Source organism: Diadema antillarum, unplaced genomic scaffold, assembly GCF_040938485.1.
Source record: "Diadema antillarum isolate AM-2024a unplaced genomic scaffold, OU_Dant_1.0 seq00000633_RagTag, whole genome shotgun sequence".
In the NCBI taxonomy this organism is placed as follows: domain Eukaryota; kingdom Metazoa; phylum Echinodermata; class Echinoidea; order Diadematoida; family Diadematidae; genus Diadema; species Diadema antillarum.
Genome location: NW_027271550.1, coordinates 1,026,337 through 1,051,191, shown reverse-complemented (window position 1 = coordinate 1,051,191; position 24,855 = coordinate 1,026,337). Strand labels below are relative to the sequence as shown.

The window sequence follows — 24,855 nt, the reverse complement described above, 5'->3', positions numbered from 1 at the left end:
ATTGCGTGGAGTGTTGGTTGAGGCGGACATGTCGTGACAGCAGCTCTAAGTCGAGAAAAGTGTTGGCAGAGTCTTATCGAAATGAAGAACAACTCAGCGTTGACTTCTACTTTGGCCGCGGATACTTTACCCGACGGGTTTGCAACCACAGAAACATCAGTGGCCGGAGCGGTTTGCAGTATCATTTTGGCTCTTCTCATAACATTGGCAAATACAATAGTAATCCTTATTTATTCTAAATATGAGGATGTGCGGAAACATGTCTCTAATGTAATCATCCTGAATCTTTCACTGTCGGATCTGCTCGTTGGATGTTGGAATCTACCAATCTCCGCCGTACAGCGGTTAACGGGAAGATGGATATTTGGCGAGCTGATGTGCAAGATATTCGAGATGGTAGCTTACCTGGATACCATGATGTCAGTGCTCCTGGTCATTCTACTCTGTATCCAGCGTCGGTTAGCAATTTCAAAAAGTCCAAAGTATCGGGCTCTTTTGACCCACAGGAAAATCATCGTTATCCTAGCAACAATGTGGTCATTCTTGTTTCTGTTTTACACCGGCATCGCTTTTGTCTGGCCGGAGATCACAAACAGCCTTCTTGTTGATTACAAAGTGGATTGTTTTATGGAGTTTCGTCACAGTTTTGGCTTTTCTGTTTTCATGCTCCTCGTGGAAATAGCAGTACCCTTCATCGTCCTGATTGCTCTCTGCTTCAACATTGGTTTGGAGATTTACGCGCGCTCCAGACGGATCGAGGAACTTTCTCTGGATCTTCCTCGGGGCTCAAGCGAAGCGCGCTCCAGACGAGTCGAGGCGCAAACAGATACGACGAGGGAATTCTCCCTGGAACCTCCTCCGGGCTCAAGCGGTGATCCTACTCTCGATGATACAAAACGACCAAAGGAGAACAGCCTCACATGTCGGGACACTAGCAGAGCCGAAAGTGGGCAGTCGCCAGCTCCTAACCCTGTTTTGCGGGCTGGTGGCAAGCGTAACAAGTTAGTTGGATACAGAAAGGCATATTTATCTCTCCTAGTTCTTGTCACGTTCTACCTGGTCTGTTGGATGCCTTATGCAGTGTTTGCAATCAGAGAACAATCTTCCCAATCCCCTTCATCAATCCAAATGTTCATAACAGTAATGATTTTGTATTCGAACTCGCTCGTCAATCCTGTCTTGTACGCCATCACCAACGTACACTACCGTCGAGGATTCTTCAAACTATTGCATCTTCCACAGCGGTGGCTCTGAAAATATGAGGAGTGTGAGAGTGCAATGTCACAATGCTCACATTTCAGGATAAAAGTGTGCGTACAAGGAGCTTTGTGGTATGTTTTTGATATTTTTTTCTTAAAGAATCAGGAAACATTAAGTCCATTTTTAGCATATTTCGGTCAGATAAACTGTCCCATAATATCGCGGAGACCAAAACCTGAATACACATTTGGATTGAGTGAAAGCCATGATATTAGTTGAACACATCAGTGAAGGTTTGAGGAAAATTGAACAATCTGCTCAAAAGTTATAAAGCTTCGATGCTGTCATCGCTGGATTAGGAGACTACTACACTTCGTGACGTCATAATGGACAACAGTATAAAGAACATATAACGAAAATCAACATTTTCATTTTAACTTTTCTATAACCGTAATGAAAGAGCACATGACTTAATACATCTTTCAGAAAGCAGGGGAATAACATTACCTTGAACTAGCAACAAGTCGATTGCGTATAATGTGGGCCTACTTTTCATTTTAAAAAAGAATGACATTTCAAAAAATTTTCTCATCTTTTTTTACATGTCCATGATGACGCCATGAACTGCAATAGTCTCATTATCCAGCGTTGACGGCACATAAACTTCATGAACATTATGAATAAACATAACTTTTGATTCGATTTTCCGATTCTTTTTTTCTAAAACAGTCACTGATGTTTTCTGCTGATATTGTTGCTTTTCATGAACATTCTGAAGAAACATAACTTTTGGTTCGATTTTCCGATTTTTTCCTAAAACTTTCAGTGATTTTTTTTTACAAATATTGTTGCTTTAACATTCAATCCGCAGTTATTTTGGGCTTCAGTTTCCTTTCATTCGAGAGGACATAACAGTATAATCCATTGCAAGTAAGCAACACATAATGATTATATTAATTCATCCTGTAGTTCAAGGTTTCGAGTGAAATCATGTTCATACTGTTTTGTATGTTTGTTAGTTTAAAGTGATAATGGATCACTCAGAATATTGAAACAAACTATTAGTTCCGCTTTTGAAGAACAGCATTCACACAAGTGTGTCTAATTCATCGGGGCGGTAGTGCTTATTCGTCAGGCAAGCAAATTCGGAATAACGTTGCATGTCATTAGTATAATGGCGCATTATTATGTTTGAGCACAGACACGTAAGGGCCTTCTGACTCGAGTTATATAGAGTTCAGTAATTGTATAAAACGATAGGGGAGATGCCACGGCTTTCTATGACCCTTCATCTAGATTCGAATTCTCCAAACTTGGAAAGAGGGACACAATATTTACAAGTGTTATTCGCACTCGATTCACTGCGATACAATGATCGAGAAAGCAGCTTCGTAAACGTTTAAAAGGGATAGAAAGAGATTGTCTTATTTGGCCCTAGCAACAAAATAAAGTCTGTAATCTCTCACATGAATACAGGACTATAGGTATCATTGTTCTTAAAGCCAGGGGACATTGGATGCCTATTAGATTGAGAATGACTTCGGTTTAATTGCGGCTTCTAAAAAGGGGACGATTTATGAGGAAGCACGGTTTTTCTACATGTTTGTTTGTTTGATCTATTTTCCGCAACATAATTTCATACATGAATCAGAATTCTTTTCAGTACCTCAGAAAACATCAATGTATAGATTACAAGGTAAATTATTCAAAGGAGAAAAAAATAAATGTGTACATTGATTCTGTTACCAATTGTATTACCAAATTTGCAAATAATTACCTAAGCAATTATGCAGAAGAAGGACTGCAGCTATATCCAAGCGGATGCTTGAATACGTGGCAGCCCAGGAACATATACGTATAATATGCGTCTTTAATCTTGCAGAATGGAGACAAAAATCTGAACATATAATGCATTCAGTTTTTATATTCTAGTGCATAGATACTAATAGAAATATGGTTAAATTATGATTATGATGACAGGGTGATGATGAGAAGAAAAATGTGACTACGAAGATGAAGGTGATGGTGATAAAATGAAATGGTAGGCACAGAAACATTGTGTATATTTACTGTTTACGGCAGTTTTAAATCTACTTCACATGTAAAAATCTGATATGTAAATAACTTGTCTCTTGATCTCCTGCGCAAACTTCGAATGATATGACACTAAGGACGCATCTAATTTCCTTTAAAAAATGCATTAATTGTGATTATTTTTTTGAGGCACACAATTACACGAAAGTGCGTGAGGCAATATTCGAAGGAGAAAACGGAACGTGTACTTCCCACTAAATATTGCTTTCCCAGTCACTATGGAAACCAGCGTGAGGTATCGAGACAGAGCCTTGGTTGGAGCATTGGGCTGTGACCACTGCAGCCTTTTAGTTGTATCTTTACTATTGTGTATCCAAGGACATACTTATCGAAAGGAAACTTCACGCGATGTATATAAGCATTTTACTGCAATCATTATGCTTGAGTATATACTTGAAGTAGATGAAGGCTGAAATGGCGCGAAATGGATGGGATGATTATTACACCTCGTCATCATAACGCATTTTTCCTCTTCATTCACTCTCTCCCTTTCTGTCTTTGTCTATTTCTCTCTATACCTTTCTTCACTATCTAAGGCCATGCCCAACAAATACCTGAAGCGCGACTTGCGATGATTGTACAAGATGATAGACAATATAGCACCACAGCCATTCGCATACTTGTTTTCCGTAATTTTCGTTTTACTTTAGACAGATCTCCAAATGATGCATGTAAATCATTTGACTTTGATAAGAATTGTATAAGGTCAAACAAATAGAATGGCAAAGTCCCCCCCCCCCCCCCCCAAAAAAAAAAGCGGACAAACTTAAAGGGGTTTGCGTGCGCTTTTCGCACAAGAGTATCGGTCACAATAATTTTTGCATGCAAATTAGATACGGCAAAGATGACATTACTATTGCGTTCACAATTATTGCGTTTAAAAGATAAAAATGTATAGCATCTCTACATCACCTCTCCTATCCTTCCTCGCTCTCTAGCAGTAACAGCTGACCCAGACCTCGTGCATCTTTCCGGTCAGTTGAACGAATATTGACTGATTGATGATTGATTGATTGATTTGATTTTGTTTCTGCCTTTTTCCAAATCACACATAACAAAAGAATACACATATTTAGAAATTAACATTACACAACATATAAGCAAGCATATACTGTCTTGTAAATTAATTTAAAGTACATGAAAATTATACACACACACTATGAACATGACAGTATTCGATGTATAAGACGTGTATAGCATATCATTCACAAAAAATGTTCAGAGGCGAATTGTTAAATCAACAGTTGTAGATTATGTAGATAATAATTGATTATTCACTCAGAGTATATCATGTCGTTTCAATAAACGAATTTGAGAAAAAAATATAACAGAGGGGGATTTGTATAAATTGATTTTTAAAATTAAACATTTTTTGGTTATTATAATAACAGAAAAGCAGGAGACCGCGATCATAAGCAGCAGCTTGACATGGATCGAGGCCTCGGGGTAAAATTCGAGACTTAAAATCGATTTACATATCTGTATGACGGACGTGTCTACAAAATAGAATCAATAGTCAAATCCAAAATATCGGAATAATTTATGAAATCAAAAATAAAGGGGGAATTCAAAATAGTTTTCGTTTATCTATTATCAATAGGCATTCTTTACCATAATACTGTGCTTAGGTGAGTGCTGTGCTGTGCTGTGCTGTGCTGTGCTGAGCTGTGCGTGCGATGAAATACAATTTTGTTAATTTAATGTTTGGGTATATATACCTGATTGAGTTGATTCTAGTTTATTCTTTGTGTCACATGTATGTCTTCTACATACTTCTGTATACAATATCAACAATTTTGATATGCAGCAAATTACTAAAACTAATACTATATCAATATAAACTGTTTGTGAGTGAACGTAAAACCCCCCAAAACCCCAATATCGCAGTACACATCTTCTAACCAAAAAAAAAAGATGCAAATACTTCACAATTTTTCTTTTAACAATGTATGCACAAAATATTCACAAACTATCTCACACATATTTCAGAATTTATTGCAAAATTATCTCGCGCGTATTTCAGAATTTATTGCAAAATTCTTGCATAATCATCGCGAATTTCCATCTAGACCGATATATTTCTCTCCTAATTGGTATACCTATTCTCGCACGCATTCTGACATGCACCGAGTTTTCCTGAAGCTCTGCAGCAAATCAATGAGGTTGTAGCAACTTTTGACCTGTATTTAGTGACATTTTCATGCATAAAAATGTTTTATCTGCGCCTGGATTTGAGAAGAATTTTAATGATATTCAAAATGATAAATATGTTACCATGTTAATTAGAATATGCAAATACCGCCAACTGTCACACAAAATCCGCTCAGCTTGAAGCGTACATTGGTATCGTCTCCATGATTGTACTCAGACACCAATATCGTCACTCCATGTTACAGTTATGCAGCTTTTTAAGTTAATTCACGAATATCTGTGTATAGGCCTATAGGAAAACAAATTATCACTCAGACTCTTATTCATACGGAGTACTTTTTGTCACAGCATAGAATATGAAAATCCACTCTACTGATAATTGCCCCCATGGTATCAATCAGCATGGATGACGCGATGATTGCTACGATGTATGTGATCTCAGATCAGTACTTTTAGCTGACAGTCTGACACACGAGCATTGTTAAAATGGGACCGCACAGCATACTGGTTGTGGTGAGGATTCAGCTTGTAACGTTTTGCGAGATATTTAGAAACCACTCTATATATGAAATGTTAAAGAGCATACAATTCTAAGGGGAATTAAAAGTATATTTGACAAAAATTGGTTTTGAAATAACTGAGATATCTTCTATAAAAACAAGGTAAAACAAAGAGATCCTAATAAAAGTCGTGGCCTGTCAATTTCATTAGATATCCCAACCATTTCAAGACCAATTTTTATCAAATTTACGTTAACTGCTTCTTGAAATTACATGCTCTTCAATATTTCATAAGAGGTTTCTCATTATCTCACCCCCCCCCCCAAAAAAAAAAAATGTGATAAAACTGACGTTAGGTCTCGGCCAAAACTATAGGATCCCTTTAATTCGCAGGAACCCTTCAGATGAATGCAAACTTATTCTGAGACTATTTGTGCATCATGAGTTACATTTTGTTAAAAAAAGTAAGTTCGACGCAACTTTGAGACGAGATTGTAATGTATTTACGATGTTGCTTCTGAGCTCTCACAAGTTCGTCACATAAAATACTCAATGCAAGAGGTCGTGAAATTTCGTGTGGATGCCGATTACTCACCCACACTGCAAAAAGTCCGGTGTTAAATAGTGAACACCGAGCTGGTGTTAAATTTTCGGTGCTCATTTATGGTGTTCAATTAACACCTCCGGGTGTCATTTCCAAATTTTAAACTGTTTTTGAAGAGTTTTTTAGTAACTGCACTTCTTGTTGATTTTTAATTTAAACAAGACGATCAAGATACTAGATTTTTGAAAAAATGTGAAAATAAATTTACACCAAAGTAACACCAGCTGGTGTGGTCTCTTATTGAAGCTGGACGGGTGTTAAACCATTGATATTAACACCAACAAATATCAAATCAACACCATGTGGTGTCATTTTTGAATTAACACCAGTACAGTGTCAAAATAACACCAGGTACAGTGTCAAATTAACACCACGAAGTGTCAGGTGAACACTTTTCAACACCATCACAGTGCATTTTTAACACCTGTGGGTGTGGTCCTCTATTGAAGTTTGATCGGTGTTAGATTTAACACCCGTGGTGTTAAATCTAACACCGATGTTTTTACAGTGCACCTATACTTCTAAAAGAACACAAAAATCCTAATCACACAAGAGGCTACTGAGCCGAAACGCTGTTGAAATAAAAAATTCTTTATACATATTCCTCAATATTCGAAGTAAATTCCGAAATTGTGACTGCATACTGAGTGGATAAAAAGTATTCACTTGGACTCTTGCTTCTGGTCGGCCAAAATATTTTGCTAAAAACACTTTAGAGGTGTATTGCGAGATGTAGGAAAATGATTTCGAAGGGCATTCGAAGCTTGATTCTATATTTTAACCGCACTATCACTACAAAGCTGTCAGACTTTTGGACAATTTAAAATTCCGTCCCGAATGTTGCCAGAATTAAGTTTGAAAATTGTTCATTCTGACGACGTGGTCCTTGTCGTGCTTTCGACGGAGGTTTACAAGATACAAATTTGATGAAGAAATAAATAAACAAACAAACAAACAAACTTATTCGTCATACTATAGGTGTCTGATCAGAAGTAGTGTTTCTTGAACCGCACCTTCACCCTCCAAATTCACTTGAATATCCGCCCTCTGTTTCCCACTTTCTATACTTCTGATTTCATTCTTCTTCTTCTTCTTCTTTTTTTCGTTCCTATAAGGGCCGGGGTAAAGCTTTTTTTTTGTAACTTGGATGATAATTATTCTTTCATGGATACTGAGGTACATGCAGAGAGGAAAAAAGTCTATAGACTGAAAGGGGGGGGGGGGGACAAAAGAAATTGCAATCTCATAACGCCACTTCGGGTTCTTGGGCTCCGTTGTTCGGGTATGTATGCCGGTACTGTACGATGACTGTCTTAGATGCTAATAAATTGCGCCAACTTAAAAGGACCTGCGTGAAATGCAAGTACATGTTGAGTTGTGTTGATTTGTGTTGTTTGCATTACATGTACGCTGATCATCATGTTTGGTGTCCAAATGAATATCGACATCTGAATATGTGTCATTTATTACATTTCATACTAACTTTTCTACTATTTTTCTTCAGATTGCCTGGATGTGCAAAAAAACAAACAAACCCACAACAACCAACAACAACAACCACAACCATCAAACAAACAAACAAACAAACTCAGGCCTCACCTGCAAATCACTGATTTAGAAGGCCTACTTATTTGATTAACAGACGACATCGGAATACACATTCCCCTAAACCAAACACAATTTGCATGTTTCCATGTTACTATAAGGTAATTAACAAAACACTTACATGGAAACATGCAAGTTATGCTCAGTCTATAAAGAAAGGTGCATTCCAATGCCTTTAGTTACTACATGTATATCTTGTAATACATGATTGCATGCCCTGCAATTAATCATCATGATACACTAAAAGAAAACGATAAAACAGAGAAAGACCCTAAACGTGAAGATAATCGCTTAGCTATCCATTTCAATTTTCATTTCATTAGTTAATTTTATCTTTTACAAAAAAAAAATGAAAATGTACAAAACATCATGTTAAAATCAAGCAAACAATATTCTATGTATGCCAAATAATATGTACATAAAATCGCAATATAATAGATTGCAAAGCAAAGATACATGACAATACATTTACTTAATGATGTTGAAATGGAGCTGAAGCTAAAAAGCAGGGCTTGTTATAAAAATGCATTCCCTTCCAAGCAATTATTGATATGGTATATACAACAAAAATGTTAACTAAAGAGAAACTTGTATAGTGACATCATGAACATCGCACAAATATGATAGGAAATAATGCTCTAACGAAACTCTATACAAGGTCGCCTTCTTGCAGCAAGGAATTTGGGAGAGGGGGCAGAAAGGAATTATGAGTCGATGAGTTTAAAATGGATGAAATGTGTCAACATGCATATTTAGACATGCATTATACCTAATCCTGTAATCTTTTTTTTGCCATAAGAGTTGCCTACATATCCATATACATACATATACATTATGCACTACATGATTATTGCAATTCATCACATTATCATAAAAATTACCATTATCTTCATCTTCACAGAAATAAGAGGTTTCAAAAATAATGTTGCCTCGTAACACGCACACACGCGACGTCACAGAGTGAGGGGGAGGGGGAGGGGGGGGGGACCTTAGAAATTAAATGCACAATATTATGATGGGCAGAATTACTAATTCTAATCTCCAAGCTTTTGCTTGACTAATCTCAATTGGATACTCAATATCGCGGACTAGGATTTGTGTCACTGTGAGAAGGTGGAAGAAGAGTGTCAAGAAAGAGTCTCTTTCCACATTAGTGTTTCTGGTCAATACTCGTTCATTTATGAAATTCCCATCACTTCGTTTGTCCATTCAAACTTTTTACTGGCGCCCACTTAACCGAAGTACGAGGGGCTACCCATCTATTTACTTTACGTTGGGAACAGGGCAGATGTTTTAGTCGCTCATGTAATATCAACATGATAAAATTTCATTGCCACTTCATATTAATTTTCTGGCATAAAAGACAGGCTGTGTTCCGCACCTATTGGCTGCCTTGTTACATGGAAGTGGGCGTGTCAATTTTCAGCGAACGTCATGCACCCTGCATGCACCTGGGAAATAACTGCACCACCTGCGCTACACATCCAAACGCCCTGTGTGTGTGCCTACGTACAGGACATAGAGATGTATACTAATAATATACTAGAGCGCGGACTGCGTGTGGCGCGTACGCAGTGCTCGTGTGCCGAGATGAAGAGGCCGCGCGCCATCTTTGTCCGGGCAAAAACAAGCATCGGTCCGGGCAGCGCAGTTTTTTGTGGTGGACACGTGAACACGTATACAACAAGCGCTCAAACACGTATTGCCTTTCAGCAAAAAGATGAGGGGGTCGGAGATGAGAGAAGGAAACAACTCAAAAATTTAAGTTGCTAGCAATCTCTTATTGTGAGTGGTAAAGAAAATGAAAATATAAAAAAATTACTTTATTCTCAACGAGGTAATACTTTCAAGCCGACCAACACGACCATGGTCCATGCAATACAAAGGGTTCTCTTGGTCTCTAGACTGCCGGATGCCCCTTGTGATACAGTATACTGCGTCAATTTTTGTATTTTTTTTTTTGCAGTTATATTTTTTTTTCTGTATGAGGGGACTGCATTCTATAGTCCTATCTGTGTATACGAGTGTTTCATTGTATTTCTATTTTTTTTTTCTGGTGGTGGTGGAAATGAAATAAATCATTTTTATAAGTACGTGTAGGCATATTGGTTCCATGACATATTGATGTTCAAGCTCGAAATGCTAATGTTGAAGCTTACATAAACCCTAACCCAAATCATAACACCCACGGTGACCCTAATCCTAATCCTCACCCTGCCTTTCTTACAAGAACCAAAAGCCCAATCAGACCCATGATGGTAATTCTACTTTCAGAAAGATATCAATGCCGGAGCATATCATGTCCTGTCACCAGGCATATATTACGTATTCTGAGCTTTTCTCACACTATCTTAGTGAAATTAACTGCTGGTATAGCAAAGGGTGGAGGAACGATTTTTTTTTTTTTTTTTGGGGGGGGGGGGGGCTCAAGGGCCAAATAGGACACTTAGAAATGAGCACTTTTTTAACTTAAAAAGGGGAGTTTTTTTTTTTTGAAATGGGGCAAATGCCCCCTCCCCCGTTCCGCCGACCTTGCATATAGTTATGTACTGTATTAGCTATCTATATTATAGTAGCAATAGATCGAGAATAGCTGAGGGAGGGCGGAGTGCCCCTGACGAATTTTGCAAGACCTTTTCTTTTCTTTTTCCTTCTTTTTTTTTTGCCTTGAATCAATCTGTTTAACACACACTATAAATGTAATTTTAGTTACTTGTGAAAGGAATCTCCGCTCCCCTTCTTTTCTCCTGTTTCTACATCCAAAAGCAGCACATGAACCAGGCATTTTGCAACATAGATCTATGCTACTTTAAGTAGAATTTGCGAATTTAAGAACATTTTTCGATTTCCAAACTCCGATGGAGACCTTGGCATAGATGCCAGCCTACTGCCGTTGCATCCCGTCGTCGATCTCCCTGAATGCTCCGTAGCGCTACACGTTATCGGTACGGTCGCTAGTCGAAATTTGCCCGGACCAAAATGGCGAACGCCTCCTTCTATCGGTCACAGGGATTTTACGGAGTCCGCCCTCTAGTGTTCTTAGTATACATCTCTATGGTACAGGGACAGCGCGCAGCGCAGCGTACACACTCGTTCTGTAGAGCGACGAGCCGTGTGGCGTGTGGTGCGAACGATCCAAAACCATAGAGATGAATACTAATAATATACTAGAGCGCGGACTGCGTGTGGCGCGTACGCAGTGCTCGTGTGCCGAGATGAAGAGGCCGCGCGCCATCTTTGTCCGGGCAAAAACAAGCATCGGTCCGGCAGCGCAGTAGTGGTGGACACGTGAACACGTATACAACAAGCGCTCAAGCACGTATTGCCTTTCAGCAAAAAGATGAGGGGGTCGGAGATGAGAGAAGGAAACAACTCAAAAATTTAAGTTGCTAGCAATCTCTTATTGTGAGTGGTAAAGAAAATGAAAATATAAAAAAATTACTTTATTCTCAACGAGGTAATACTTTCAAGCCGACCAACACGACCATGGTCCATGCAATACAAAGGGTTCTCTTGGTCTCTAGACTGCCGGATGCCCCTTGTGATACAGTATACTGCGTCAATTTTTGTATTTTTTTTTTTGCAGTTATTTTTTTTTTCTGTATGAGGGGACTGCATTCTATAGTCCTATCTGTGTATACGAGTGTTTTATTGTATTTCTTTTTTTTTTCTGGTGGTGGTGGAAATGAAATAAATCATTTTTATAAGTACGTGTAGGCATATTGGTTCCATGACATATTGATGTTCAAGCTCGAAATGCTAATGTTGAAGCTTACATAAAACCTAACCCAAATCATAACACCCCACGGTGACCCTAATCCTAATCCTCACCCTAGCCTTTCTTACAAGAACCAAAAGCCCAATCAGACCCATGATGGTAATTCTACTTTCAGAAAGATATCAATGCCGGAGTATATGTCCTGTCACCAGGCATATATTACGTATTCTGAGCTTTTCTCACACTATCTTAGTGAAATTAACTGCTGGTATAGCAAAGGGTGGAGGAACGATTTTTTTTTTATTCGTGGGGGGGGGGGGGCTCAATGGCCAAATAGGGCACTTAGAAATGAGCACTTTTTTAACTTAAAAAGGGGAGTTTTTTTTTTGAAATGGGGCAAATGCCCCCCACCCGTTCCGCCGACCTTGCATATAGTTATGTACTGTATTAGCTATCTATATTATAGTAGCAATAGATCGAGAATAGCTGAGGGAGGGCGGAGTGCCCTGACGGAATTTTGCAAGACCTTTTCTTTTCTTTTTCCTTCTTTTTTTTGTTTGCCTTGAATCAATCTGTTTAACACACACTATAAATGTAATTTTAGTTACTTGTGAAAGGAATCTCCGCTCCCCTTCTTTTCTCTGTTTCTACATCCAAAAGCAGCACATGAACCAGGGCATTTTGCAACATAGATCTATGCTACTTTAAGTAGAATTTGCGAATTTAAGAACATATTTCGATTTCCAAACTCCGATGGAGACCTTGGCATAGATGCCAGCCTACTGCCGTTGCATCCCGTCGTCGATCTCCCTGAATGCTCCGTAGCGCTACACGTATCGGTACGGTCGCTAGTCGAAATTTGCCGCGACCAAAATGGCGAACGCCTCCTTCTATCGGTCACAGGGATTTTACGGAGTCCGCCCTCTAGTGTTCTTAGTATACATCTCTATGTACCAAAACAAAGCACACGGCCGATCGACCCTCACCGAATCATAACTTACTGCTGCCGGGAAAATGATGGACTGCAAACATATGCTACCATGTTTTTTTCTACTGATGTTTATATGTCCACTCACTTTGAGTGAGATCTACAACCTTTTATCATCAAATGATTTTGATGCGATCAAGGCATCCAAGGAAGTTTGTGGCGATTTCGTTCATCAGATGTGAGTATCTCTGTATGCTATGCGCTGCGACGGCAGTGTTTCCCGGTACGGGAAAGACCGTGCGGCGCGGCGTAATGAATTGCGGCCTCAGCTCGTCAGCAGTGGACTGTGTACATGTACAAGCTATCCCCATATAGCCATGGTCCGGGAGCTTGATCAGGAGCTTAGGAGCTAGGGCATGCATAGGCATGGATCAAATTTGTAGCCACTCATGCCATGAACAAGCTAGTGTTTTGCCCCATCACTCTTCCTATTTGCTATGTTAATGTACAGTTCATTTGTATGTGCTTGTAAACAGTTTTAAATGGGATCTAGGCCCTAATTAACTTTATAAATCTAGACCTAGACTCTATATGATTTATTTAGGAGGGGCCCACCATTATAATAGTACAAACACTGAAACATACAAAAACATTTGTAGTCGACAGCCCATCCGTGAATAGTTTCAAGTCTAACTTAGAGAGGTTCTGGAGTCAAGACAAGAACAAATACAACCCCGACGGGATATCTTTTTGTCCATGTTATACTGCACAGCGCCTAACTAAAAGTTATTAATGTCATGTAATGACGACACCGAGGGGCAAATAAGTTAAGTATAACTTTATGCCCACATCCAAGGTATGTTATGTAAGGTATGTATAGTCTACTCACAGTTTGCATCATCATATTGGCCAAACAGATCAGACCCGCATTTAGCATGCACTTCTGATGATAAAGTTTACATTTTAATATTTTCTCTTGATTGAAACCTGTACCATTTACATGACACAAATCAGTTTCATCTTACCGGTATAATTATTTTAAATCATCATATTGCAGCCAAACCTTATGATGCACAGTTCCAGAACCACTTCAGATCATCAGGGGAACACCTACAGGACTTTGGTGTCCTCTTGGGAACAGTAAGTACCAGCAGTTTTGTATTTTTATCTCTGAGGAGGATGGGGTTGGGGGTAATGGGTCATTTTACACCAGGTGCTATATCTCTTGCATGTTACTATTGTTAGGTGGGAACAAACCACTTGATAAATCGGAAATTCCTTTCACTGTTTAATTATCCTCTTGCAGACTACACCTATGAATTTTCTCTTTTGTTTTTTTTTTACTTTCCCTGATTGCCCAGCTTGGCAAAGTGCTGATTTACATGTACTTAAAATCAAGGAGTCAAAAGAGGCCTGAGCTTTCGATCCTAGCAGAACCTTTAAAGGCATGGCAAAATGACATATGTATGTGAGGAAAGCTATCACATAATGAACTACATGCAACAAGCACAGTCTTATGAGGGCTAGAGACACAGAACAATGAAAACAAGGGGTAGATTAGAGGTCAAAGGCAGGAAGCCAAACAGGTAAGAAAGGGAGATTATGGGGGGGGGGGGGGGGGGGGGGGAGGGGGGAGGAGGGACAGAAAAGGTAGAGATGGGCCAGTGAAGATCCAAAGGATCTGAAGAGGCTTTTTGTGAAGGATTAATGCGACACATGATTAGGGAGGCAACATCAAACAAGATAAGGAACGACACAAGGGTTAAGAAAAGGAAAAAAGTGGAATAGCAACAGTGATTTGGGTGGGGTGCTAGGGTTATGGTGCTGTAAACTTGAAGTACAAAGATGTGGCAAAAAATGAAAGTGAGAGCCAACCAACCCCCCCCCCCCCCCAAAAAAAAAAAAAAAAAAAAAAAATCAATTTCTGTACAAAACATATATCAACATACTACCCCTGTATATGAAAAAGCAATACATACTACATTGTATGTAGATGTGGATCAATACATAAAAGCAAAAATCCAATAGAGAGAGGTACAGTATACAGTGCGTATCAAAAAAAAACGCAACAAGAATTAATTTCAAATTTGTGAAGATTGTGTTAACTTTACACCAAAGTGAGTAGCAAAAATTTTCCTGTGCAACAAAGGAGTGTGTTCAGATGCCTATGGTGGGCACAGGATGGTGCACCAGCTGATCGACTTAGTTGCAGTAAGAAACAGATTGGCTGAGGTATTCGAAATGAGGTGATTGCCTTGTATCATGATGTGGAGTGGCCACCACGATCTCCAGATCTGACTTGTGACTTTTTTTCTTTGGGTTATCTCAAGAGCAAAGTGTTCATTACCCCTCCACCTGACATTGCAACTCTGAGACAAAGAATCACTGATGAGTTTGAAGCTCTACACCACCAAGCCCCAATGATTCCCAGGGCTGTGCGTGAGATGGAGAAAAGAGCTAATCTCCGTGTGGAAAGAAATGGTGGCCATGTTGAGGGGCATGGGATGTAATGTTAAAAAGAGATACTAGTATCCGTAAGAAGACAATGGTAAGTTGCGATCATTAATTTCATTAATTGTGATCATTAATTTCATTACAATTAATTTCATTATTCCGTTTGTTTAGTTAATTTCTAATAAGGTGCATTGATTCTTGCAGTGCCTAAACTTGGTCCCAAGTCCAATTTGACCCATTGTCCAAAAAGAGTGATTACTCAGCCATCCATGACCGTGTATGAATAAATAAGATATCATTGGAAAGAAGAGATACATGGTTTTAAGATGTTGCTACTCATTTTGGTGTAAAGTTAACACAATCTTCACAAATTTGAAATCAAATCTTGTTGCGTTTATTTTGATACGCACTGTATACGCGGTACATATAGTATATATACATTTATATAACGCCTACGTAGATCCTTGTCATTTGATTGGTTGTTTGACATTGATTATTCGGCCCATTTCACTATGACGTCATCATCCGTGTAATTGTGGCCCCATTTACCATGCAATTTTGATCCATACGATTTGCTCCATTGCACGCACTCCGAGAGCCCGGCACACTACGCATGTAAAACGCTTGCGTTTGTAGTGTGTATGCAATGTCCAGCGCGCTAGCGTAAAGCGCTCAGTGAGCACTCTCTCAATCTCAGATCCCGCACATTCTTTCTTGTTTCCAAATTCATGAAACATCAAATGACAAGGATTTATTTTAGGCATTATATAAAATAAATAATAAATGTTTTTCATTCGTGCAATGAAAAGAATATTTAATTCGGTGAAAGATGAAATTATTGATCCATTCAACGAGGTGCAGCTGAGTTGAATGGATCATTTCATCTTTCACCTCATGAAATATTCTGTCCATTGCACTCATACACATTGTAAACATTCATTATTTGTATAATATAGCACAAACAGTTATTATACAAGTGTGTATGTGTGTATGTGGAAAAGGGCTATATTAAAGTAACTCTGACAAGAGGAAAGGAAGGAAAAACCTGGAATAAAAGTTGTACATGAAGCAAAATGCATAGACTAAGGAATAACAGAAAAGACATCAATTATTTCCCTCCTGGAAATTGAGGCCAAGGGGTTGGATTGTCTGAAGTTGTTTCATGCATAGTTTCTCTCTGCTGGTTTTTGGACTGTGATGAGGCAATCTTTGGGCTCTTGTCCAGACACAGTCGGAACCAGTAGAGAGAAGCTCTGGATGAGAGGACCTCAGATAATCCAACCCCGTGGTCTCAAAAACCAGGATGGAAATCTCTAATGTGTTTTCTCTTATTCCTTACTCTACCCATTTTACCTAATGTATGCTTTTTATTACCATTTTTCCTTCCTCTCGTCAAAGTAACTTCTATACAGCCCTTTTCCACATACTGTATAAACCCCCCTCCACATACACACACTTTTGTTGGTTTGTGTTTATACGTGTATAGACCTGTATATGTATGTATAATTCTTTCTTTTGTTGGCATTTTACATTTATGTTTCAATCTGCTAACACATAGCATTGCATGTTTTTCTTTTTTTTTTCCTTTTAGATATGTTGGACACTTTGCTTTTGTTTGTTGGTTCTCACATGTGTTATTTTTTTGCCACTATTTTTGTACTGTAAAAGTGAATATTTTCGTGTGACTTATTTTTCACGTGAGACCGCATAAGATGAGTTCCGCATGTTTTTAATTCTGCGGAATCAAGACATTAACTACTGGACTCCATATGGCAAGCATTTATTTTCGTGCTAATTATTGGTTGCACAAACGTGTAAATTTCAACACTGCAAAAATTTCAACACTGCAAAAATTTCCACTTTTAGAGTACTTCAGGTTTAGGGCACACTGCTTGTTCAGCTGCTCCCCCCCCCCCCCTTTCACTCTTAAAAAAAAAAAAAATCCATTTGTTCTCTATCTTATTTGATGTCGCCTCCCAATCCATCTTTATTCTTCACAGGTTGCCTCGTTCGTCATTTGGATCATCACTGGCCCACCCCTGCCCTCTCTCTGTTCACCCCCTTGCTTAAATCCCCTTCTTTACATGTTTAGCTCCCTGCCTTTGACTTCTAACCTACCTGTACTGTTTTTGCTGCTCTGTGTCCCTACAATGTCGCCCTCCTCAGATGGTGCTTGTTTTGTCATAGTCCATTGTATAACATAAATTCATACATTTATCAAACATGGTTTGATTTCATTGCAATAAATGGATATCAACCATACATGTGATTGATTCCCCCACATGTTTGTCATTTGCCTCTGGTGAATATTCTGCTATAGGATCGAAAGCTCAGGCCCCTTTTGACTCCATTTTACTCCATTGGTCCGCCACTAGGATAAGCAGTTTTCAGCAGCCTATTTGGCTACATTTACTTCAAATCAAACAAAAATTCCTTCTTGTAATGCCAAGTGCAACTCGCTGATGAAAGCATCAGAACTTCAGCATCGTGTCGGAAATTAAATCGCAGTGTCAAGAGATACAGGAAACGCCCACATTTTCCAACCTCAACACCTCACCACTCACAATGCACGCAAAACACATCTGCTATTGAAAGAATATAGTCTAGTCATTGGGTGTGGTGGGTATAATTTTATAGGTTTTGCAAATTGAAATTCATCTGAGCACGCTCCAGTTGAAAAGCAGCAATTAAGTGTGTGTGTGTGTGTGTGTAGCATATTGCAGAAAGTCTTTGGTTTTGGTTTTCCAAGCATATATTGATCCAAAGGACTGATCAATGTAAAATTCTTGTTGCCAGATGGATGCTGACTTCCATGCCTATCTGGCACAGGCTAATTTTAGCCATAGTAACACAATTTCTAGAAAGCATGCTCAGGCTCTGTTTTGATTTATAAACCTTTTGGTGGTATGTATAATTCTACCTTTAACAGGGTATCCATTAATTGTTGGGGGGGGGGGGGGGGAGGGAAGGTATGAAATACCCTTTTCTTTTTCTGTGATTAATAGTCTTATTGCCAGATCAGGGTAGCTCTTCATTGTGATGAGGTCTGTTCTTGAGCCCACATTCTCTTATCTACCTGTAGTCATGCAAAGAATTGCAGTCCCACTTGTTATTCTTGAAGGGAATCTCTCCCCTAAAATTTAAATTTGAGAGGTGTGAGAGCATGTCCTAAGAACTCTAGAGAAAATTCTATCCCATCACAAAAAATGTCCCAAACTGTGAAATATTAATTTTGATAAATTAGCACGCACTAGTGCTCGCTGCAATACTAGCCAGATCTGAAAATAGTAGCCGCGTGTAGACCATCGGAGTGTGCATGTTTCCTTCGTTCGCCTGCATCTGCACACAGCTGTATCGAATACTGTCTATAGGTATCGCCTCATCGAGCCATATGCATCCGCATGAGTAGAGGCTGCTGTGGCTGCCTGGTCAGTGGCCCGGCGCGGCGCGGTAGCACTAAACTAGCTGCGTACGTGGACATTTGCGTTCGTTTGCGTGTTTTGAGAGTATCGTAGTACACTGATCGTACATAAAATTATCGAACTACGCAATTGAATGCAGTCAATAAGGCCAGAAGACTACCCTTAGATCAAGGCGCATGTAATTTTTGGCATTTTAGAGATTGCTCTATGTCTCTTTATTGCAATCTGTATGTGAGTAACGTTGCACTCTCATATTTCATAGGGATATTACGAGTACAATAACCTACAATGTCAGAAAACTAAATTTCTGTGTACAGATATACTTTAATAATTTCTCTTGCATTGCTATGCCCTGTGCAGGGACTAGTCTTCATCCATGCTGATGTATTACCGGTAAATGTTGTGTTTTTTTTTTTTATTGTTTTGTAGGTGGATTGCCTGGTGGACCCAGTCACAGAGTATTGTACCAAGCCTGAAGCAGTAGAAAATGTCCTTGTCTTCAGGTACATGAAACTCTCCTTGAAATGACATCTCTGTTTATTTGAATTATCATTGGTAGCTTTTTCAGTCGCAATCATTGAATGTTGAGAGCAAAAAAAAAAAAGAAAAAAAAGTAAACAAAAATATTTCATAATGTAACACTATATGCTTGTATGCTGTAACACAGTCATCTTTAAATGCACTTCATGAGTTATTCTAGTTACTGTATTAATCACGTCTCTTTGCTTTTTAGATAATATGGTTGATACATTGTACTTACTATGGTTTTTGGGAAAAAAGTGCATTCTTCATGTTGTATGTAATGGAAAAATTGCAGATACCAGAGACATGACATAAAATGATTGTAGACAGCTTTCTTAGTGCTACAAATGTAAGTGCAATGCATCTGATAAACTTCAATTCAGATGGTTTTGCTGAGACAATTTGGTGGTAAAGAGGGGGAAAAAAGACATTACACTGTACATACATTACTGCACAAAAGTTGATAGAGTGGTACACCTTTTTCATATGGAATGTCTCAACATACATCAGAACAATTATCTCTAATATAGATGTTTTCTGAAACACAGATCGCTAGTTTGATTTAATAGGATCTCTGCATACAATACATATGTGTAATGTTTTGTTGTCATGAAACTTTGAAACATTAACAATCACGTACATGCCCATTGCAGAAATTCTCAGTTTAGCTGTATACAGTATTTCAATAGTCTGAGCTGCAGAGATACGTAAATACATTCTTCATGATTTCAATCCTGTCATATTCTTTACAGGCACGGCACATTCATCCTCACGTTAGCCTATGATACCTTGTATGGAGTGGATGCCATAGTATCGAATATCCTACAGTGAGTAAAAAAATACTGCGGTACTATTTAAGTTGTGTTGCTATGAGATTGGAGTTTAGGTGATTTTCTTTCGAGCAATTTTAGTTGTGACTAGTATTTGTTCCATATCAAGTACACTTTCCCACATTTGTTGCCTGTGCTTGTGTGTGTGTGCAAAAAGCAATGCAATATTGGTGATATTCCCTTTCTTTATACTGCATTGCAGGGGAGAACACTCTTTGAAATTTGTGATATGCAGCCAGTATGATAAAACACGAAGACTGGTTGCAGTAGTTCTGAAGTTTTTACTGTGTCTGATAATGAGGGGATATCAAAATAGATTGCCCGAACTGATGCCATATGGCAAGAGTACAAGATAAATGTAATGATTACTATGGAGATTATATTCCAGCTGTTGCATTACTTGAGAAGAAGTTTTATACTGTGCAGTTGCAGAACATTAAGTTTATTGTGGGCTAATTTATGGGGAAACAAAAAACACTGCCATGGAGATGATGACTAGAGCCTAGTTGTAATTTTTCAATTTTTGTATACAGTAATTTTAAGCTTCATATTGTATGTTTGCAATGATGGCTATTTGGAGATAGTGCCTATAGCATAATAGGCATGATGAAGTACCATGTGTTATTTAGGGATTCTGTCATATGACATAAGAATTAGTCTGCAATTTTGCCTTGCTCTCTCTTTGCATCCATGTCTGTAGTCTTGTCCTCATCTTTGAAGTGCCGATCACTTCCGAAAGATCCGAATTTCAAAATCTCCTGGAGTCCCAGAAAGGCCGACGTGATGTCATCTTGGGATTTGTGCCTGCCATTGGCATTACAGGTAGTCAGCTTATCATCTTAAATGTCTTTTGAAGAGAGGGTGTAGATGTTTTCTGTTGTGTGAATGAGTACTTGACCTATGTCAGTGAAATGGAGATTCCACAGATAAAAGAAAACAACAACAACAACAGAAGTCTGACAACACTTTCCTGTCTGCTATAGGGAAATTTTTATCTATTTATTTGTTATGTTAATATCAATTGACTCATCTTTTACCAGAAATATGAGAACTCATTCATACAAAAACAGAACAGCTGCAGAGGGTATCTCTCATCTCAAGTAACCTTTGGAAAAGCTCATAAACAGGATGGCTGTAATTCGTGGAATTATTTCTTTAGATTCTGTTGGGTGATATGTCAGGTTGATGACGGAATACCAATAATTCTCCTAGCGATCTGAATCAATCATTGTCACGTTTGTGTTTGTTCGGTCTGACACCAGCTGACAGGGCCTTCACCGAAGTGGCCTTTGCCTACAGACACAAGTTCAAATTCATTGTGACAACCAGGAAGGATCTGATAGCTGACATTGATGGCAGGTAGGAAAACAAAGACACAAATGGAATTTTAGGGTGATGATAATGAGGACAAACGATAGTAAAGTAATTTGAAATGGCAGTGTAGGCAAAAGTCATGAAAATTATGGTTTGTGTTGTTTCTAGTGAAAGTAATGATAGTTGGTTTCATGATGATAAGAAGAAGAATGTGATATCATTTTAACAAGGAATATTGTATTTCTGTTGTATCTGCTTCTACTACGAAGGATTATTCATAATGTTTTACATGCCATCTTTATTGTAGCAGCAGCAGCAGCAGCAGCAGCAGCAGCGGCAGCAGCATAAGCATAGAAATAACAGAGTGGAATCCAATGAACATCTTTTTTTTTGCATCAATTTATGTCCTGTTTAAATCTGTATTTTCATTTCAAAAATGTTTCTTTGTTTGGAAATATTTAACAAGTTCAGAGTGTTATTATCCAATTCTGTATTCCGTATCAAAATTTCAAAAATGAAACTCAGCACATGTCCATACTGAAATAGAGCACTTGTAACAGAAACTCTGTCCAGTGCGATAGGCGATACCACAACACTGCTGTTTGCTTCGGACACATAAGTCCAAAACTTAGTGTTTGTAATTATTGCTATGTTGGGCAATGTGGATTGTGTTATTGAGGGCAATGGCTCTTCTTCCATGCTGTAATGATATACCATCTCTCTCTGTATCTCAGGATACCCAGCTTGTCTCGAGCTCCAATCTCCGCAGTATTTGTTCTGCAATGCAGTGTGGCCGCCCCCAGAGAGCCATGTGCCCAGGCCAGATACCATGGGCCCATCAGCACAGAGGGACTCGTCATGCTGATGAAGACATTGGCACTCCCGTCTGTGGTATGCACACTTGGTCTAGACAGGCTTGATTACACTTCTCATGCATTAATAAAATCTGGAATATTTGCATAAAAGATATAAAAAGATGGAAGATATTAATTGGTAATATCACAAGGCTCTCAATCATATCTAGGAATATTATGGACAATGTTCTAAGAGTGAGCTAGTGAAAAGATATGACTAGAAACATGAGAACAAATGACTAGATGCATACCAAGGTAAGTGAGTGTGTGAATGAGTGAATTAATGAATGTACAAATGAATGAATAAATGAATGAGTGGATGAATGTATGAATGAATGTACGAATGAATGTATGAATGAATGTATGAATGAATGAATGAATGAGTGGATGAATGAATGAAATAATGAATGTATGCGTGAATGAAGTATCAGAGAGCACAGGAATGAATAAGGTTCTTAATGAAATAATCAAATGTGTGATGAAACTGAAGATTGAAGAAAGACAGTTAGTGTAGGTGTGTGTATTTGGGTATTAAAGGAAGAGTCGATCATTTGCATTCCATGCAGCTTCTGTTAGCTTGTCTGTCCTTCAAGTATGTCACCATAGAAGATTGTACATCAAACACATATCTTGCAGAGACTGAGAAAGCCCAAACTGAAAGCAGTCTTCAGTCTGACAACACACAATAAAAGGAGATTTCTGCATAGTAGTCACGTGAAATGTGACAGGTGAATTGATCTCGAGTACGTGAATGTGCAATACTAAATTCTTTGTCGTTTCTGGGGTAGTGTTTGACCCTATTACATGGTTTGTTATGATATTATTTTTGAAAGGTTGTTATGACAGAGAAGGAAGAAGGAGACCCATTTCAGGAAGAAGGCATAGCAGCCTTGTATGCAGTCACTGATCCAGCCAATCACAAGCAAGCATTATCCATTGTCACGGAGACGGCGCCTTTGTTCAGGGGGAGCCTTGGATTCGTGGTCATCAACAGGTTAGTTCTCTGAAAGCTGTCCTTACATTGACTATTTTTTTTTTTATATATAACTGGAGTAGAATTCAGCCAGAGAAGTGTAGCAGCTCAACTTTTCTCTGCTTCTCTCTCCGCTCTGATCTCTCCGTCTTTCCCACTCTCTCTCTCCTCCTCATTTATCCTCCCCGCTGGTTCTCTTCAAAACAATTCCAAGGTAACCGCTTGTCAACACTGACCATTTGTTTCACTGTCTCATACCAGAGAGGTGAGTCACCTCCTGTACATGTAAATACCAATGGCTCTTTGTGTAAAAATGCAGAGTGTATCACAATTTCACCGTCGCCACATCAGTGACTGGCTCCCACAACTCGATTTAATAAAACCATCCAATCTACAATGTACGTACGCTCGGAGTGCTTGATGTCTTCATTTCCTATAGTGTATTCAACCTTAATTAATCAGTGAGTAGGTGTTGCTACAACTACACAATCATCATCATACCACTCGCTAAAGAAGAATTAACATGCTATGTACATGTGTATTTATTGAAAGCTGTTAGACATGTTGTAAAGACACCATTTTACACTGTGATGGCTCCACTGAATAAAATATGGACTTTGCTGACACAGCTGTATTTATAAAGATGTTCAAATGGTTAAAAAAAACCTGGACACTCCAAGAAAGCAAGTTTGAAAATTGGCTGTCAGTATCAAGGTATACGTGAACAAATATTATTCCGCTCACAAAACGTTCTTGAATGAACAATTAATTGTAACACGGAGGATGAAGAAAATTCAATTATGTTAATAACAATAAGCTACTCTTGCTAATGTTTGGATAGTTATTGATTTAATTAAAGTGACATATATACATGGGTAAAGATGTATCAAGTTTTTTGTTTGTGAGAGTTGTTTGTTTTGTTTTACATTTGTGTGAGCACTCATTTTCTCAGATGGCTCCAAGAAATTTGTGTGTGTGTGTGTATGTGTGTCAATATCTTCTGTGATCAGAAGAGAGACATTGGTTTTTCATTAAAGGGGATGGCTAGTAACTGATCAGTGGGAATCAGTAGGAATGCTGGGGGATGATTGCTCCAATCCTTGTGGGAGTCCTTTAAGAGTACATTATATATCTATTGTGTGAAAATTATTTGCTTCAGAATGGTCTCATATTCAAGTAATGTGCAGTTCATTGTTTCCATGTTTATAGCATGCCTGTACAGTGTCGGGGCGATCGTGAACGATCGCCCCGACAGTACTAGTGTACAGGCATGCTAACCTGGAAACATTGAACTGCACATTACTTGAATATGAGACCATTCTGAAGCAAATAATTTTCACACAACAATAGATATATAATGTACTCTTAAATGAATCCCACAAGGATTGGAACAATCATCCCCCAGCATTTCCACTGATTCCCACTGATCAGTTACTAGCCATCCCCTTTAATCGTAATGAAGAAGTTAGGCTTACATGGTGAAACGTTTATCTTCAATCAATCTGCTGGTTTTGGGAATTTGACATTTTGTGTATCAACCCTAGAGCTACTTTGATGTCACAGAGGCAGAATGTTCACTTGATCAGATAACTGTAGTTCTCTACTCCCATCTATGATCTGAAATAAAGAGAACATCAACAATGCAGTCTTCTGTGATGAAGATATATAAAGATCTGAAATTTTCAC

At 38.6% G+C, this 24,855-nt stretch overlaps 1 protein-coding gene across 1 annotated transcript in view; it reads left to right on the top strand.

The window, feature by feature from the left end:
• Positions 1-393: 393 nt before the first annotated feature.
• The window catches only part of LOC139736191 (thioredoxin domain-containing protein 16-like), a 34,748-nt gene continuing 10,286 nt past the window's right edge, over positions 394-24,855 (top strand). The window contains exons 1-8 of the mRNA XM_071646925.1: positions 394-946; positions 13,858-13,940; positions 19,106-19,179; positions 19,951-20,025; positions 20,729-20,850; positions 21,291-21,387; positions 22,077-22,233; positions 23,030-23,190. Of these exons, the coding sequence (XP_071503026.1) occupies positions 394-946; positions 13,858-13,940; positions 19,106-19,179; positions 19,951-20,025; positions 20,729-20,850; positions 21,291-21,387; positions 22,077-22,233; positions 23,030-23,190 (1,322 nt within the window). The remainder of the gene's footprint in view (positions 947-13,857; positions 13,941-19,105; positions 19,180-19,950; positions 20,026-20,728; positions 20,851-21,290; positions 21,388-22,076; positions 22,234-23,029; positions 23,191-24,855) is intronic.